This window comes from Carassius carassius, chromosome 9 (genome assembly GCF_963082965.1).
Source record: "Carassius carassius chromosome 9, fCarCar2.1, whole genome shotgun sequence".
Taxonomy (NCBI): domain Eukaryota; kingdom Metazoa; phylum Chordata; class Actinopteri; order Cypriniformes; family Cyprinidae; genus Carassius; species Carassius carassius.
In genome coordinates, this window is record NC_081763.1 from 26,352,228 (window position 1) to 26,372,606 (window position 20,379).

The 20,379-nt window shown below is 35.6% G+C and overlaps 2 protein-coding genes across 5 annotated transcripts in view; both read left to right on the plus strand.

The window, feature by feature from the left end:
- The window catches only part of LOC132149435 (hemoglobin subunit alpha-1-like), an 86,215-nt gene that overhangs the window by 33,283 nt on the left and 32,553 nt on the right, over positions 1 to 20,379 (plus strand). The gene's annotated exons all lie outside the window — the stretch shown is intronic.
- Positions 977 to 20,124, plus strand: LOC132149428 (GATOR complex protein NPRL3-like). 4 transcript variants are annotated; one of them, XM_059558662.1, is made up of 14 exons: positions 977 to 1,220; positions 6,551 to 6,620; positions 8,160 to 8,198; positions 9,150 to 9,282; positions 10,512 to 10,586; positions 12,427 to 12,580; positions 14,044 to 14,125; positions 15,594 to 15,731; positions 15,970 to 16,126; positions 17,576 to 17,682; positions 17,817 to 17,946; positions 18,620 to 18,809; positions 18,921 to 19,113; positions 19,736 to 20,124. In XM_059558662.1, the coding sequence occupies exons 4-14, from the start codon at positions 9,196 to 9,198 to the stop codon at positions 19,899 to 19,901; spliced, it is 1,479 nt and encodes a 492-aa protein (XP_059414645.1). In that variant the 5' UTR covers positions 977 to 1,220; positions 6,551 to 6,620; positions 8,160 to 8,198; positions 9,150 to 9,195; the 3' UTR covers positions 19,902 to 20,124. The 4 variants fall into 4 exon arrangements, with proteins under 4 accessions (XP_059414645.1, XP_059414646.1, XP_059414643.1 ...); XM_059558660.1 differs by lacking the exon at positions 977 to 1,220 and adding an exon at positions 5,827 to 6,391; XM_059558663.1 differs by lacking the exon at positions 8,160 to 8,198.

Below are 20,379 nucleotides of genomic sequence, written 5' to 3' on the forward strand. Positions count from 1 at the left end.
TATTTATTTCTTTATTATTAAATAATTTTCTTATATTTGTTTATTTTATTTATTTTTAAATGAAGGAGGGAAAATGCCTACGAATCACTGATCTATATATGGCTATATTATAGATCAGTGCTACGAATCCATTTGTCTGTTCACTGAACAATGTGATAATATACTAATTTTCTAATGTGATGTAATTATACTAATATACTATAATACATTTTCTTTCTTTTTTTTCTTCTTTTTTTAATAACAGTAAGATATAATTCACTCCGCTGTCTTTGCATGTAGGCTAAAAGATGCTTTGGGGTCATTCGGGGACACCAAATGGCACCTAAAGGGTGGAGCAACTCAAAAATGACAGGACATTATCAAAGTTTACCGAATTAAGAACATTATGAAATGGGAGGAGCGGGTCTGAATGTCCAGATAAAGCAAAAAGAGTTGGCACACGCTCAAATTAAAAACTTCAATTATCTAGATGCGTTCGTTTTGGTTAATTTTACGTTAGATATAACTCGAGTTTTTCCTCTATATGTTGCCACCGATTAAGTTGTCAATTTTTTTTCGGGGCAGGCATCCACATTCGTGATTTCGATGAATAAATCCATAGCCTACTTATTTTGTGATGTTTGAAATATATTGCTGACAAATCTAACTTTGCAGTTTCTAATCAAAATATAGCATTAGCTCGGTTCGGATCCAAATATGAACAACCACACAGCCAATCAGTCTCGGCGCCTGAGTGGGAGCGGAGGGAACTCCCCGAGCATCTATGTTCAGCAGTCACGCTTGTTGAACAAGAAAAGAGATAATCACAATGGTGGAGTGGTCAGATTCTGAAAACCTATTGCGAGTGTCTTGGGTAAAATTAACGTTGATGAAATCGGACCAAAGGCTCCAGCAAGGTAATTTGATAGTTTGTAAAGATGATATTGGTCTATATGCCAGGTTGTTCAATCAGTGATGTATTTTAAATAGACTTTGGATTTATGTATTTTCATTGTTTCATATGACAGGGTGCTGATTGTTTATCCATTGACTCAGCGGTATTTCGGTGCCTTTGGAAACCTATCCAGTGCAGCTGCAATCCCAAGGTGTGAGAGCATGGCAGAACAGTGCTAAATGCGTCGGACAAAGCCGTGAAGAACTTGGATAACATCAAAGGCGCTTACTCTCAACTCAGCCAGCTCCACTGCGGCAAACTCAACGTCGATCTAGATAAGTTCAGGGTACATGCTGCTTCTTTATTTTCTAAGTTTGAGCTTATTAATAAGGATATCATAACACCTCAGTTATACAGTTATGATTTGCCTTACAAATGCACATTTTCAGGGTCGTACAGAGACCTTTGGAGGGGCAGGTGCTCAAAGTATAAATGGGGCACGTGGAATACGGCTTTAAATAGGGCTGTGCTGATCCGTGTTATCGAAACGGATGCTGCTGCATTGATACAGCAGCAAATGCCGTGACGCAGTTTTTGAAAAAGAAACACAGAACAGAAAAGACCATTTTAAGTTTAAAAGTAAAAAAAAAAATGTCTTTGCACCTCTTAATTACTCTGGAATTATAAACTAAATTATGTTGTTATTATTATTATCATTATTATTGAGTTTGCAGGCTATGGTGGTTTTGCTGATGTAAACACTAAGGTTGTTGTTGTAGAAAAAATATTTCTGTCTAATTTAAAATAGAATTCTATTCTTATTTTTTAATGATAATGAAAATAAGTATAATTCGGAGGATGAGAAAATCAGTATAAGCCTGTTTTACCAGTGTGTTAATTATTTTTAAGGCACTCTACAATTTTTAAATAAATACTGTAATAATAATATTTCAAAGTATGAATAGTTTTTAATCAGACAACATAAAAAGGGTAGACCCCTCAAAGCCTTTTAAACGTTTCCCAATCAAACAGCAAGAACGAAAGAGAACAGACACCTTTGTTTATATTGCTTATACGTGTGCTGCATTTTTTATATATAAAAAATATTTTAATAAAATGTAAATTTGCCCTCTGGACTTTATTCAAGCAGGTGTGTTCACGTAAAGAACATTCTAGATTTAAATCTAGATTTAAATTCAGAGAGACTATTTCTGTTGGCAACATACTATTTCTGTTGCCATCATGTTCAGCATTAGCAGTTGATATGGAGTGATATTTTATTACACTCAAAGTCAGCCTACTATTAAAACACTCATCAGAAAGATCATATTTGTTCTCAAGTTCATAAGCAGACTTGGGGAACATATAGTGTCTGACAAGATTCGGTTCTGCCATGCTACAGAATGGTGATATGCCTCTGCAGTTTCCAGGATCTTTAATGCAAGGTGGGCCATGCAGATATGTGAAGACATTATTATCCTACATTAGGATGTTTCTGGTACCTCAGTCAATGGCATAGTGTGAGATATTTGGTAACTAGAACTTATGTGTCCCTCTCCTTTAATTTAGATTTGTTAGTTGTAATAATTCTGGTTTAGTGAGTCCATCTTTTTTATGTTTTATGTACATATTGTGAGCATGTTCCTGTCTTTTTGCATTGAACAACTGATTTACATTCAGAAGAGAGGAATAGCAAGCTGTACCACCAAGTCTTTGTCAATGTTTTTCAACTGTGAGAAGATGACATTAAAATCAGCAGGACTGTTGTGGAGTAAAAGCTACAGAAAACAAATGTAATTTCTACAAGAAAATATAGTTCAGAAAATAAAAAAGGGAAATAAGTCCATTCTTTATTGGTACACAATTCAAACCTGTAGAAATTAAAACAGATTTTAATAAAACTGAGTAAAACCTATTTAACCTATGTTGGCTGTAATTACACTGTTTTATAATTGCTTTGTTGATAGTTTTAGTAACTTGTGATTTTGTTATCCTAATAAGTCATACTTATTTATTAAAAATTATATAACTGGGTAGTGTCACGCGCGTGGTTGTATGGAAGATGAAGATGAAGGCAAATGGGTAATATTTAATAAGTACACACAATAAGGAAATAATGAAGAAGTAGCATACAACACACCCAAGAACTGATGACACCGGACAACTAGACTGAAACAGAACCAAACTTAAATACACATGATAATGAAACACACATACCTAAACATAATGACTAAATCAAATGAACAAATATACAAACGTATTGTCTGCACACTGATGTAAATGCTCCTTAAAAGGCGGTCCCCGCCCCCTCACTCTCTTGTTCTCTCTGGGTTTTTTTTGGTTTTTTTTGTAACTGCATAGTGATTGAATGTGTCTAATTAGAATGATCACTTGTTACTTATAAAGAGTTGTACCAGTTCACGTAATTTGTGCCTGACAAAGACCTGATGGTCAAAACGTTGCAGCAATAATTATTTTTATGGAGCAGTTACATCAGTGTGCAGACAATATGTTTGTATTTTTGCTATAGTTTTCCTGCACCTGAGCCCTGTGTGGGTTTGTGGGATGTGCGCAACTTTTTTATACTTTTTTTATATCAAATGAACAACCATGACAACTAACTATGGAAAGACGGTGCAAACTGAAATAAAAGTCCATGTGATGTGTGACAATATGCCCCTTCCCGGGAGGTGTGTTCTTGAGCTGTGATGATGAGGAGGATGAGGAAGAGGTAAAGGGATGTGGAAACAGGCAACTGGGAGGAGGATGACAAAAAATATCCAGGGAGGTGCAGGGGGAGGAGATGACCAGGGAGGATCCTTGAGCAGTAGAGGGCGAATGGAAACCCAGGCCACAGCCAGGAATGTACTCCATGGCAGCATCACTGGAGGAAGGAGTCAAGGCATGATGGGAACACATGCCACCATGGGCACGACTGGAGGCAATGACGGAGATGGAGGTGGAGCCGACTGTGCAGACAGAGAGCCGAGGGGGTGGAGTGACGCCGAAGATCCAGGCGGTTGTGATGGAGCCATGACGCAGCGGAGCCATGGCGATCTCTGACCCATGTGGAGCCGACTAACTGAGGGAGCCTGGCGAGGCTGAATGGCCGATGGTCCACGCCGGAATTGAGGGTGGGAGGAGTGCAGGTGCAGGTGTCTGGTTGCCGGAACAAGGTGGAGTTGAGACATCCTAGGATGATCCAGATCCACAGGCTCTTCAGGTCCAGGAGATGAAGACTCCCAGCAGGTCTGAGATGGAACCCCACTGAAAGGAGGTGAAACAAAGAGACTAATGGATCACAATGAATTCTGTTTCTGGTTTTGGTTCTGACTTCACAGCCGAGGTGCTCTCTCCATCTTCTGTGGGCTCAGGCTTTCGCTCCTCGCAGTGTGGTGGTGAATGACTGGGCATTGGGTTGGGAGGGGTATCATCATCTGTGAGGTCGAAGGTGAAGGAAGATCCACAAGAGCTCAGCACCCATTCCAAATAGGTGTTTAAGCTTCCTCGAGGACCCTGCCCCAGACAACTGCGCTCATGTGGCAGTATTCAGGCCGGCATGCAGGAACAAGCATAAGCAGTCATCTGGGAAGGTGGATCAGCGAGACACAGGAATTCATCCACGTGCTCCTTGACTCAAGGAAACGATCTCCTTTCTCATGGTGCAGGAGGTGTATGTCAGGGAGGTCCATGATGTCAGAGAAAAAAACTAAAACTTAAACTCACACTCAAAAAAAAAATGCTGCTATACTTTCACTTTAGGGTCCAGTCTTCTGTCATACTCTGCTGTAAACACATGCACAAAGATGAAGATTAAGTTTTCAAAAGTCTTTAATCCAACACACAGATAATCCAAACACAGGGTAACACTGATGAGACCGGGCAAAGGAAACACAAACGGAACCAAACTAACATATAAATGATAACATTGCATCAAATACCGATAATCACGAATTAATTTGTATTTGAATTATCACTCAGTAGTTATTTAACCATATATTACTGTGTCGTTGGAAGGTTTTTGTCTTTCAAGCACATAAAAATTCACAAATTCAAGTTATTTCTTTATTACATGTAATGCACGGATTTCCAAACTTTTTTTTTGTCAGCCAAATCTCTTTCACCTAATATATTTATTTAAAGTACATATTTTAATTATTAACTATCACATTTCCATCTTCACAGTTCTCTAACTTTGGTTAATGTTCACATGATATGCAGATAAAAGATTAAAATATAAAAATTTTAGTAAGTGTTTTGTTTTAATTGTTATTTTAAAATAGTTTATTTTAATTGCACATTTTATGATGCAATTGATTACTAACTTTTCATTAAAATCATGAACCCCCTGCAGTTCCCTCATGAACCCAAGTTTGGGAAACCTTGAATTAATGTAATGTGTAGCAATTAATAAAATATATTTTCTTTCTTTCAGTATGTTTATATCAGTATTGCAAGGTTATCCTATTTAAATCAATGTGATAAACAAGTTGGGTCAAAAGTAATCAAAAAGTAGTCTGACACATATTTTACTTAAAATGTGTAATGTAACGGATTACGTTACTAACTATAATTTCTTTCATGTAATTTGGAATAAGTAACAGAATACAATTTATTGTTTCTGAATTATACTCAGCTCTCCTCTATCTCTTTATATATTTTAGCATATCTGCTGTTTTTATAGCATTTCATATTTTTAAACATTTTCGCAGGCCAATGAAGTAAGCGAGATTAAACAGTTAAATCATGATTAAGGGGGAAATTAAATAAAACTAGACAAAGCGAATAAGTATTTGTATTAAGTTTATTAAAAATATGTTTAAAACTTTAATTTAACTTAATGTGTGGTTCATTCATTTATTCATTCATTTTTGCCCGATAGGATATATGCGGAACCTTTGGATCCAGCCATTTGTATTTCCACGGCGCTCGTTGCGTAACACCAAATGACTTTTATTTACGCATCTTCCATTGCTAATCTTAACCGTCATATTAGTTGCAAATATTCACATGGCGCCACAAGGTGACTGGTGGATAAATTATTTTGATTTATTATCTTGTGATTGATACCAGTAACTGTTTTGCGTTAGTTTTGTGGTTTTGGCTAGCGAGCAGGGTAACAGAACTTTTTATGCTGCTTATATCTCTCAAATTCGTTTAGTTTATTTCCTCCCCATGTTATTTGAGATACAGTTCAACAAATGCACCAGGTGTTTCGTTCTGGTAAATTCTCAAGCGGTGCAACCCTTCAGTTGTCCACACCTGTCCGGCTGCAAACTGAATTCGCTTGAGATTATATATACCTAAGAAATCGCGTCAAGATGTACAAGCAGTGGTCTGTAGAGTTAAATCCAGATGTGAAGCTAATGCAGGAACAGACCGAATCCAGCCTGCAGCCAAATGGAGAAAAAACAAGTCCCATAAGTGTTATACTAGTTAGCTCTGGCAGCAGAGGAAACAAACTACTCTTTCGATACCCGTTTCAGAGGGTGTCTGAAAACACTTCATCAGCAACATGTGAGTGTTCCTGCTTTCTCTTCTTCTGTCTGTAATTCTGTATCAGCCTGACACTGCCACGCCAGCGGTTCCCTGTAATTGATACATTGCAAAAAGTCTGTACATGCATTATACAAAAAGAATTGTCCTTTTCAAGGTGTGTATTTTCTTCCATCAAAGCAAAACAACGGAGTCCATATGTGCTGAACACCTCAAGTGACTCTGTAGAGGACCAGGATGGCGATTCAAGGTATTATGCAAAGACAGGAGTTAAGGGTTTATTATTCCTTGTAAGTTTCTTTACTACAATGAATGTTGTTGATGTAAATGATACTAGAGTTGTGTTTTCTTCAGCTTTTTTTTTTTTTTGCATGCAGTAATCCGTGCTGGCATAATGTCAGGAGATGGCCAGTTTCACCATTAGTTCATTATGTCCAATGTGCCATATGTTTTTGTTTTGGACAATTTTAGATTGTTGTCTGGATGTTATGCTGGTCCATTTGTGAGTGCTCAAAGGAATAGATCACACAGAAATGAAATTGTAATCACTCTCAGGTCATCCGAGATGTAGATGAGTTTGTTTCCTCATCAGAACAGTTCTAGAGAAATGCGTCGCATCACTTGCTCAACAATGGATCCTCTGCAGTGAATGGGTGCCGTCCGAATAAAACCACTGACTAAAAAAATCACAATAATCCACAAGTAATCCACACGACTCCAGTCCATCAGTTTATGTCTTCTGAAGTGAAACCCATTTTTTAATGATCAAACCCATCATTAAGGGTTTTTGTAACTGTAAACCATTGCTTTCAGTATTGAATCCATAAAATTTTGTTTTCCAGAGAAATATTCCTTTTTTTAATCAGGAGAGAAATAAGCACAAATCAAAAATTCTTTGCAAGCGAAAACAGTCTAAAATGGTTCTTAACCTTCAATATGTTGATGGATTTTGATGTGAGTGGAGAACAGGAGATGGATTTGGATTATGGACTTTTGGCCAGAGGCAATGGTTTAAAGTAAAAAAACACCTTATTGATGTATTTGTTTATTACGAACACACAGCTTTTCATTTCACAGCATGTTAATGAATGGACTGGACTTGTGTGTATAACTTGTGAATTATTGGGATGTTTTTTTATCAGTTGTGTGAACTCATTTTGGTAGGCACCTGGAGGATCCATTGATAAGAAATTGATGTGATGCTTAATTTCTTTAAATCTGTTTTGATGGAGAAACAAACTCGTCTACATTTTGATGGCCTGGGGGTGAATTTTTGGATGAACTATTCAAGAAATACAATATATTTATGGCCTGATCCAGAAAATAACTTAGTTAAAAGTTTACTACATTGTAAAATTTCATGTGTATTTGAGATATTATCACTTCTACCACTACTAGTATAGGCTAAATTATAAATCATAAAAAAATCACCTGCATAGCGACAAAAAATAAATAAAAGTTCATATATATACATATATATATATATATATATATATATATATATATATATATATATATATATATATATATATATATATATATATATATATATATATATATATATATAATGCCAAAAAAAGAAATAACATATAACAATTTAACATTGATGCCACATTTAAAAACCTAAAAAGAAAACAAATGTGCTGTCCTTTTTGACCAATCTTGTTCAAATTTGGTTTGTTTTTGCACCCTTATGTCATGAATCCTGGCAACTTGTCTGCTGCATTTTCCCTTTTTGTTTGTTCTTGTTTTGTTTTTTCTTTCTTTCTTTTTTATGGCCCCATTTCAGAGAACAAACTCCACTAACTGATGAACAGTTGGTAGCAGGGTAAGATTAAACAACATGCTGAACCACCTCTCCTTTCTTCAGAGCACCCCATCTTTGTTCACCTTTTCTCCCTGATAATTTGTGGTGTGTGTGTGTAATATATATATATATATATATATATAAATATATATATATATATATATATATATATATATATATATATATATATATATATATATATATATATATATATATATATACACACACACACACACACATACATATGAAATGGAAAATGTAATCTGGGAAACTATGAGTAATTGTGTGTTATTTATTATGTAATCTAAGATCACGATATCACTTTTAATCTAATCTAAAGTAACCGATTTGAAAAAGTAGCAATATTATAATTGTTACATTCTTTGAAATTCATTATTCCACAATAATGAATCGCCTGGGTTAATTTTGCAATCAAGAAATATCATTCAATCAAATGCTGTACAGGTGACGGGCCTGCATTACTGCAATATTCCTAAACTCATCACATTTAAAGACCCGTTTTCCTTTAACCTTTTCCCCTCACAAAGTAATTTCACCACTGAAAGAGATTAAATCAGACCACTGACTTTTGAACCATGGGCTTTTCTTGGGGTTTGATTCTCTCTAAAAAGCCTTGTCTGAATGGGTGAAATAGATACAGGACAGGTTCTTCACTCTGCCAGATAGATCCAATCACCATACATTCTCAACTCGTAGAGGTTATTGGTATATTTAGATCAGAAAACAAAAAGTTCAGAGGCTTGACCAAATAATTTCCCCAATCTCCCATCCCTTGTGAATCCCATAGAAATATTAGAGCGTATAATTCTCAGTGCTGAGTAGATTAGATCTTGAAAGCCAATCAGGCCCACCACTGTAATTAACTGATTTTAGTTTCACTTCTTCTGTGTTCACTGTCTTATATTCCTTTTTTGTTAGTTTGTTTGTTTGTTTGTTTATTTCCCTTAAAAGGTTTTCTGATAGTATTCTTGCCACCATCTTGGCCACCAAGTCTGATATGTGCGGCAAGAAGTTTGAACTAAAAATAGACAATGTGCGCTTCGTCGGACATCCAACCTTACTGCAGCCTCCACATGCTGTTCAGGTGAGACATGCCAAATGTTTATATGGAAGATGTCAGGCCAATTAAAAGAGACAGGATGTGTCTGATATACATATGATACCATTCAAAAGTTTTGGGGTCTGTAAGATTCTGAAATATTTTAGAAAAACTGCATTTATTTGACCAAAACAGTAATACAATGATATTGTGAAGTAGTATTATGATTTAAAACGACTTTGTAATTTATTCCTGTAATGCAAAGCTGAATTTTCAGCACCATTTCTCCAGTCTTCACTCTTCAGTGTCACACGATCCTTCAGAAATCATTCTAATATGCTGATTTGCTGCTTAATAAAAATGTCTTATTATTATCAATGTTGAAAACAGTTGAGCTGCTTCATATTTTTCTGGAAAACAAAATCTGATGGAAAGTTCTAAAAAACAGGATTTATTGTTTAATGTTATAAATGTCTTTACTGGCACTTTTGCTCAATGTTACACATAATTGCTAAATAAAAGTATAATTTCTTTAAAATAATAATAATAGCAATAAAAACTTACTGACTGCAAATGACTTTTGAATGTTGCTGTTAGGTCATAGTCTGAGGGTGAAGGAAATTATTTTGAACCGTATTTTGGTGACCATTTATTCTTCCCATAAACCTCTGGAATGTTTCGTCATCAGAAAACTATGTGTGATGTATGTATGATGATATATTGCCAATCCACAGGTGACTACCATCACAGGCTAAGAGCTCCACCTTCTGTTAGAGAGAAAATATGTTAGTCCACTTTACCAAGAAATAATACTCTGCATTTGTTGAATGAAAATCTAACATTATTTACCATCTCAGATATATAACACATAAGTCAAGCTACACATAAATTTAGTATTGATTCAGATTATTAAAAGAGCACTTTGTCTGTTATGTATGCTGCATCATGATCTGTTATACTAACCTCCACAATGAAAGTGTAATCTTCATAGACTTAAAAGATAATGTATTTTACATTTAACATTTATTTCTCAACAATAAATACTATGTAGTGTCTTATAAGGCTGTACTTATTTTAATAATCTGAACTTCAATACTCTTTATGCAACCATTAATTAATGCACTGTTATGATATAACATTAAAAGAAAGCAGAAGCAGAGTATTTTTTATTGTTGCTTTAAGGGTATCAATACATTAATATTTCTTGAAATACATGCTTAAAAATAAAATGAGCTTAATCTAATTCTATTTATTAAACATGTTGCCTTCACCAGGTCTCCAAAACTGACCCCTCCCCCAAAAGAGAACTGCCCACCATGATCCTGTTCAGTGTCGTTTTTGCATTAAGGGTAAGAAAACTGTATATTTCAACCCTTAATGAACACAAATCCATTAACACATATGTAAAAAAAATAAAAATAATAATAAACTATCATGATTTGAAGTGAAAAAATATTTGCACACCACTATTTGAGATACAGTGGTCAACAAAAATAATAAGATACACTTAATTTTTGTGATTTTAATCATGACATTAAATCTAGAAAATATACCAAATGCAAAGTATTTCAAAGAAAATATAAAATTCCTGTAAAACACATTATACAGTATAAAACAGTATAATTTTGTTCTAAATTAGGGTGCGAATGTAGAGTATCTGAAGACTTTTATCATTTGGTTTGATCATGGTTTAATATTTGCTACATATCGCAATAAAATGTACACATTTCTAATGTATAAACTGCAAAATGTACAGTATCTGGAGACTTTGATCAGTTGGTTTAACCATGGTTTGATATTTGTTATTTTGAAATAAAATGTATACAACTGAATCAACGAATCAGCTGTTTGTGAAACTGGGAGGTCAAGAGTGTAGTTTTCTCAGAAAGGGTGTGGACTGTGATAAGCCTCCAGTGTGCTGTCTATCAGACTGAGTGACAGGGAGGCGGGACTCTGCACAATCAGACTGCACACGATCAGACCCACCCCTGTGCAACCATGACTCGACACGGCAGAGTGCTGAGTCAAAGCTCCAGCTGCAGAAAATGCAAACTCACGCTCATATCAGTTCACCAGCATGCCCACTCCCTTTCCCTGTACACTCCCTCCGTCACTGTGCTTACCATTAATCTGCAAATTTACCATATGTGCACATTTGAATCAAAATATTCTATGAAATATTAGGTTGCTAAAGGGTTTTGTTTTTGGTTGGGTTGTACTTAATGCTCCCTCTACGATATCAAAATTATTTTAATACAGAACTTGTTTATCACAGGAGAGGTTTATTCAAGTCACAAGTTAATGCATTTGTAATGTATTTTTTAACAAATTAATATAGACAAAAAAAGTGTCACATCCATTACCCAATGATCAAATTAATATGACACACGTCATGTATTTTGGTGTTTTGTTTAATAACTTGTCGATTTAACGGAATACCTTATTATATATAAAATATAAGATATATAAATAGATTATACATTATAATTAGATTATATAACCTTCAGTTTATAATTGTTCTGTGATGTGTTTAATAAAGATTTATTTCCTTGTGTTTAATCATGTAACTATGGTGCTTTAGATATGCACGTTGGTCCTGTATTTTAGAAAAAAATAATAATTTTGCTGTGTGAAAGGTATTTTTGGAAAAAAAAAGTTAGAAACAAAAACAAAGGCCAACAAAGTCAGCTTTTTGCCAGAGCTGTACCTGTAATTATTATGGTCAATGACAATGAGTCCAGGAAAGGGAAAAATTATCTAAAATTTACAATACACGCTAATTGCTTAGAAATGTACTACTAGTATGTTGGTTTTGAAGATTACATTTAATGACTCACACCATGAATATATATGACCATTAAACCACATGAATTTTGATTTGAACAAAATAGTTTGAAATATAAGTAATCATACAAAAATACTTTATTAGAATATTTTTTCTAAGAAATAATTATAATTATGCCACACTACCTATTTTTTTTAAATGCATCTATTTATTTTCCAGGTCTATTTCAAAATCTATATCGAAATGAATTTAAATACGAATTAAAAACATGCTCATCATAGAAAAGGTGTAATCAAGTCATCGTATGCATGAATTATTGCATTTAATGTTGTGTAATGAATTAATAGTCACTGACATTAATCGAACAATAACCATCTTTCATCTTGATTTTCTGCCTTCTACAGGCCAACGCAGATGCCTCGGTCATCAACTGTATGCATAACCTGTCTCGTCGCATTGCCATCGCCCTGCAGCACGAGGAGCGCAGGTGTCAGTACCTCACCAGAGAGGCCAAGCTCATGCTGGCTGTGCAGGACGAGGTCACCACCATGACTGAGAGCAGTGGTGTCAAAAGTATTGGCATTCATTACTCAAGTAGAAGTATAGATACTAGGGTTTAAAAAGACTTTTGTAGAAGTTGAAGTATCAACTCAAGGTTTTTACTCAAGTAAAAGTGTAAAAGTACTGGTTTAAAACTTAAAGTATAAAAGTAAAAGTAATATAAGGAAAAAAAATGGCATTAAGAACAAAATCTTAGGCCGCTCCACAGGGGCCAATTGTGCACTACCCCACCTCCTCAAAAAAACATTTTTCTAAAGGCCATAGGCCATAATGACTATAATGTTATATTAAAATGTTCATGTTGAAAAATTTGGGATGCACTAGGCAACCTGTTTCAGCCGCATATATGTCCATTGAAAATGACTGCACTTTAGTACAATGCAAATACATTAAAGGACTATATATATATATATATATATATATATATATATATATATATATATATATATATATATATATATATATATATATGTATGTATGTATATAGATATATATAGTATTTAATAATTAATAATCTACTTAAAATGCCCCACATACCAAAACAAGTGGTTAGCGTGATTTCAAAGGACATTTAAACCATCTCAGATTTTTATTATATCGTGTTATATTGTTATTGGACATACTGTAACTATGCGTGTGATTGTTAAAATTGTGATTTTTTGTTCTTTATGCCCGCAATGGATACGCGGAAGTGAGCACATATTGGATAGATTATACAGTATTCTAATGTTCCAGATATAATTGTTTGCACTCTGCTTTAACACTGGGTTAAAAATATTTATGTGGCATAAACCATAAATATTTGACTGAAATTTGTCTATTAAAATCTGTTTGCATGAACTTTAACTTTGAAATATATTAACTTTTGCCCCGCCTTCTACTTTTCAGTCCTCCTATTTTCTATGATATAGTGCAGAGAAAACACGGAGGAACATTGTGCTTTGCGAGTTACTCATCGCGTATTGGTAGAGGCGTGTACCACAGATTGCTTTGCCGACTGAGAAACGTGATTGGTAAACGGTTTGCCAGAATATACCCTGACCCTTCTCATCCAACCACAAATTCAAATTCACTCCATCCGGATGGCGCGATTTATCTGTATAGTGTGTTTTTTTTTGTTTTGTTTTTTTTAATGATGACAAGCCAGAATGAAAACAAGCCGAAATGAAATCGCAGTAACGAAGCTATTTTTAAAATGTAAGGAGTAGAAAGGACAGATACTTGCGTGAAAATGTAAGGAGTAGAAGTAAAAAGTCGGCTGAAAAATAATTACTCAAGAAAAGTATAGATACCCCAAATTTCTACTTAAGTAATGTAACGAAGTATTTGTACTTCGTTACTTGACACCTCTGACTGAGAGTGAGACCTCGTTCCCTAGAAGTGTGCAGATGTTTGTCCTGCTAATAGAATTACTGAAGGTGTTACATGATTTTCACCAAGCTGTTCACCTTTCATTATAGCGGACGGCACCCCACAGTCACCGTTTCGCCAGATCCTTCCCAAGTGCAAATTAGCAAGAGACCTAAAAGAGGCCTACGACAGGTGAGTCAGTTTATGTTGTACGTCATTTACCCAAGCACTCTTGTCAGCCTGGGTTAGAGGCTTTGACAACAACACAACAGATTCCCCTCATAGGGCTTGGTTATGGTTAGGAGTGAGGGATAGGTTAGTTAGGACTATAATTGATCGTTTTGTTAGGGGTGAGTGATGTTTACAAAAATAATGTCTTAATATATTCTGGGATCTTGTCAATAACAATAATTAGATGATAATTATTGTTTTTTTGGAGTGTGTTTTTGTCCTTGGCTGGTTTAGGCCAGTCGTGGACAGCTGACTCCCAAAACATTTGTTATATTCTTCATATTCTGTGCGGTAGTTAGCTCACAGCAGCAACAGAAATCTGCTTTTTCATTATTCAATATTAAAAATCAGTGAATACTGTAGCACCAACTTTTTTATAAACATATTTTTGGTCTGTCCAATTTATAATGTTGCCGGGGCGGCAGTGGTTCATGTAGGTTGTCTACAAACCGGAAGGTTGGTGGTTCAATCCCCGGCTCCACCTGACCAAGTGTCGAAGTGTCCTTGAGCAAGACACCTAACCCCAGCTGCTCCAGACGAGCTGGATGGCGCCTTGAATGGCTGACACCGCAGTCGGTTTGTGAATGGGTGTTTGAATGGGTGAATGTGAGGCAAATTGTAAAGCGCTTTGGATGGCCATGTGGTCTGTTGAAAGTGCTATTTAAATGCAGTCCATTTACCAAAGTTAGGAGACAGCATTGTTTATCAGGAAAACTGTGAAGGTCTTATGGACCCAGAAAAACTTCCTATATATATATATATATATATATATATATATATATATATATATATATATATATAAGATCACAAGCACATTTAAATGATTTTTTTTTATAGAATTATGCTTAATCTGGTCTAATTGTCTAAGTTGAATTAGATAAAATGTTTGTTTCTATTATATGTTATCTGATATTATGTTGTTGGATGTTTATTTAGTATCTGCCATGTAATAGTCAATGAAGCTGATATGGCAATACATTTAAATACAACCAACCAGCAGTAGTCCATATTTGCCACCTAAATTGATTTCCAGTGGCATTTTTTTTTTTCTTAATTTTATTAGATGCAACATCTTTTATGTTAAATTCTTACAATTAATCAATAAATTATATTAGAATTATGATGAGACTATAGACTGTTACCAATCAAATGACATGTATATTTAAATGTATTTACACTGCAGTTGCAATTGCAGAAATAATGCTAAGAGAGTAATGTTTGAAAAATAATATTTTGAAATGTTACACAGTTATTCAAAAAAACAAATTACATTAGTATAATTACATTATACTTTAAATATTAACTAAAAGCACCAGTAGGTGTTAATAATGATTGAGTTAGTGTGGAGTTCTTTAAATATTAACATATTCTGCACTAAAAGAACAGCTCTCCTCATTTTTGTAATTATGATATTTTGTATTGTTTTCAGTCTCTGCACAACTGGAGTGGTTCGGCTTCACATTAATAACTGGCTTGAGGTCAGTTTCTGCCTGCCACACAAAATCCATCGTGTAGGAGGGAAACACATCCCACCAGAAGCTCTTGAGTGCAGCCTAAAGGCCATTCGGTGAGTCACATGCCCTCATCATGTTGCATTTTTAGCAAGCTAGTTGCTTCCAGTTATTTTCTGGAAAACTAAAATTTTATTAGCTTTTTTATAAATATATATGTCATTTTGTGAACTTTTGGCAGTGTGTTAAGACAAGCAGTATTTTAAACGATCTTGCATTGTCAAGTGCACTTGCTAATAAGACCAGAGAGTAATTTGAACTGTAAGTAGTGTTGTGATGCTATGCCCCCTGCAGGCCGTATCACGCACTGCTGCTCCTGGACAACGAGAAGGCCTTACTGGCTCAGCTCCCACTGGACTGCTCTCCTGCTCTGGTCCGGCTCATCAAGACCTGCTCAGCCGTGAAGAACCTGCAGCAGCTGGCTCAAGACGCTGACCTGGCTCTCCTACAGGTCCAAGACTAGATAGCACTTTGCACTTTTATCAGCCTTGTACTCCCTTAATGTTTGACACATGAAAATAGTTCACTGGTTTGACAAAACGGAACTGTAGATGTAGTTTTGGCAGAAATCTAATGCTGTGCTGACACCCACAGGATAAGGGAGTAAAATGAAAAGTTATACTTTAATTAACAGCAATTGATTTTGTTATAGCTAGTCTTATACTGCCACCTAGTGGACAGACTACACAAAAAACTACTGTTGTAATAACATTATGCCATAGACTTTTGGCTAGAGCTTAACTATTTTTAATCTTAAACAGTGATTCTCAACCTTAATGACTCAGAGACCCGTATAGTTCACAACAATATTCAAAGGCCTGGCACTCTTTGTTTTTTTTTATTAAATTTCAGGATTTCAGAAGTTTTAACCTTTCTTCAAATGTTCCCACTCTTTTGATTTGTATTTGTTTGTTTGCTTGTTAATTTTAATGAATGAATAGAATTTACCTTTAATGGTTGAATTTATATGTCATGCATGGTGTGTTGCAATTAATGATATAGATATTTACAATTTCTACCTGATAATGTGAATTCATAGCAAAAATGCACATAGTTATAAAAATTATTTATTCACACACACACACACACACACACACATATATACATACAGTACAGACCAAAAGTTTGGAAACACCTTCTCAGTCAAAGAGTTTTCTTTATTTTCATGACTATGAAAATTGTAGAGTCACACTGAAGGCATCAAGGGCTATTTGACCAAGAAGGAGAGTGATGGGGTGCTGCACCAGATGACCTGGCCTCCACAGTCACCGGACCTGAACCCAATCGAGATGGTTTAGGGGTGAGCTGGACCGCAGACAGAAGGCAAAAGGGCCAACAAGTGCTAAGCATCTCTCGAGGAACTCCTTCAAGACTGTTGGAAGACCATTTCAGGTGACTACCTCTTGAAGCTCATCAAGAGAATGCCAAGAGTGTGCAAAGCAGTAATCAAAGCAAAAGGTGGCTACTTTGAAGAACCTACAATATGACATATTTTCAGTTCTTTCACACTTTTTTGTTATGTATATAATATCCACATGTGTTAATTCATAGTTTTGATGTCTTCATTGTGAATTGACAATTTTCATAGTCATGAAAATAAAGAAAACTTCTCTTTGAATGAGAAGGTGTGTCCAAACTTTTGGTCTGTACTATATATATATATATTTATTTATTTATTTTTTACAAATGTTATCTTTTACAAATGGGTATCTTGGTTCTTTTAAAGAAAAATACAATTGTTTAGAAGTTAAATTAAGGAAGGAAATAGCTGTATATTTTATTTGGTTTCCCTTATTTTAAACCTCATTTTTTATTTGTTTAGTCAGTCCCCTTGTATGTTTGCTCAGGCCCTCTAGTGGTTGAAAACCAGTGATCTAAAATGTTCCGTTGCTTCCTTCAGGTCTTCCAGATAGCTGCACATCTGGTATACTGGGGTAAAGCCATCATTATCTATCCTCTCTGTGAGAACAACGTGTATATGCTCTCTCCCCATGCAAACATCTGCATGTAAGTATGTGGTTTCGAGGAAAAAAAAGCTCTAAATTGGTTTACATTTTCTGTTGTACACGCTGTAAAATCTGTAATTCCTTCAAAAATCTCAGTGAGAACATAAGTCATGATTTCATGTCTCTCTCCTCCAGCTATTCTCCTTTGGCTGAGCAGTTTGCCCTCCAATTTCCAGGCCATGACCTGCCCTCCATGTTAGCTAAATTCTCACTTCCTGTGTCTCTGTCTGAGTTCAGGAATCCACTAGATGCCCCTGTGCATGAGGTAAGAGTCTAAAGTGGCCTTTTCACTATTTCTAACAAACAGCAGACCGGAAATCATTCCAATGGTAAGTAGTACAGGAGCTTTGTGGAGTAATGTATAGGAGCATGCAGAATTTTCAGATACAATTTGAGCTTCACATGTGTTAACTTTTAAGGGCTAAACCATGTGCAGTCTCAGGTGACCAGATGTGATGCATTCTAATCAGAATTATTAAATTTTACATTTCTGTAAAAACTCGGAATAATTATGTATGAAATAATCATTTTATAATTACTTTAGTTGAATAGTCTTAGAAAACCTTTTTTTTTCTTCAGACATATTGGTGATCATTTGTTTTGAGTGGTTATATTCATACATTCATAATTTTACCATGTGAATGAACAGAGTAATGGATGCTTCTGAATGGATAGAAGCTCTGAGCAACTGCCACTAGGTGGCAATATGCAACAATTGTATGTGAATGTTGAAAGAGTAGAAAGGTGACATTAGAGTAGTGTTGGACTTGTTTCAGATGTTAGCAAATATTTGCTGGAAAGTAAAGCATTTCTTCGTTTGGATCTGATTTCATCTCTGTAAGGGTCAAGAACTCAGGATTTGTGTGATTAGCATTGTCAGTTCACCCCTGCTTGTAGATGCTGTAACTACACCATCATGTGTGTATATATCTGAGCAGGCCCAGCTCATTCAGATGGTGGTCTGGATGCTACAGCACCGGCTGCTGTTTCAGCTGCATACGTATGTTTGTCTGCTGGTCCCGCCTATTGAGGAGGAGCCTGATCTGCGGGAGGAGGAGCTACCCCTAGTCACACGCGTTACAGGCCGGAGTCTGAGCACGCCCAGCGCCCTGAGTTTTGGCTCTCCCAGTATGTAACCCAGCAAGCTCCAACTCCACACATAAACACACACACATAAGTGGAAATATACTCCAATGATCAAATAAAGTCCCAGTAGTTTCTCTCATTTTCCCTCTGCAGCAAGTAGTGATGACATGACCCTCACAAGTCCCAGTATGGATAACTCTAGCGCTGAGCTCCAAACTGGAGGAGACTCTCCTCTCAATAAAAGAATGACAGAAACTCTTCTGGCCAGCTTGACTGAACATGAGCGGCAGGCGATCCTCCGTGTCCCAGCAGCACAGAACCCCGAGGACCTACGCTTGTTTGCCAGGTGACAGAGTGTCTTTTATAGCACATTTTTCCAATCTCAAAGGTAGTTTTGTACAGAACAGTAGATATGATTACATGAACTGCTTTTCATGAATTAGAATGAATTTAGGACTATTCTAGATTTTAAATGTTATGTTTATATGAAGCCTAAATGTTTCAATCAGAATCACAATTTTTTTTATATATATGCTTTACATATGTTCTGAATATATACTTCTGTTGCCGCATTCAGAAAACCTTTAGAAAGTCACTGCAAAAATGTTACTGGAGCTACTGAAAAAGTAGTTGTCATATTTGTCTTTATGCCTAAATAAGCGTAGGCACTTTCATAAAATGAAAAAATTATGTACATATAAGCATAATACCCTGTGCATGTGCACAAGGTAGCTTTGAATCTGATTGAGAAAATAGTCAGATTCAAGCATTTACATGCTAATTTTTTTGGATCATTTTAGATTTACATCACCCCTTCAAAATTCAGTAAAAATATAATCCAGGCTAAAGCTCAATCAGAGCGATTGAGGTGTTTAGATGAAGGATTTTCAGTCAGATTCAGCTGTCAATCTAGTTCTAAACTGATTATTTTGGTGCATGTAAACTAGTGTCTTCTCGTCTTTCTGTAGGCTGCTGCATTATTTCAGAGGCCATCATCACCTGGAAGAGATCATGTACAATGAGAACATGCGTCGCTCGCAGCTGAAAACTTTATTAGATAAGTTTCGTAGTGTCTTGGTGATAACCAACCACGAGGACCCCATCATCTCTCTGTTTCAATCTCCACCTGACTAAACAGATCATCAAGCATGCATTTAATAGAGAGTGTTTGCTTATCATCAGTGGCTTAAAAAAATATAAAATTCAGGAGTGAAATGCATTCATACATGCTCTGTTTGATAAGTGGCGAATGAAGTGAGCCATGCATAATCTACTGTATATAGATGTATTGACCAAAGATTTTTATGTTGTCATGATTTTACCTCATGTGGTTTATTTTAATAAACGGTTCAGGGGTTGTGATGTATTATTCATCCACTGGCAGGCATAAAATGGGTATTCTACCAAGCACAGCTATTTGGAGATCACTGTCTGATGTCATATATCATCTCATCAAGACCCAAAACATATGCCATGATTGTATTTCCAGACCATAAGACTGCATGCCCTGAATACTGAATGTGGAGAAACTGAAAACAAGAAGAGAAAAAGGGAGTTGTAATTGCTTTAAAGTGCAAATGATTTTGCAAGCATCTGTAAAATCAATAAGCAC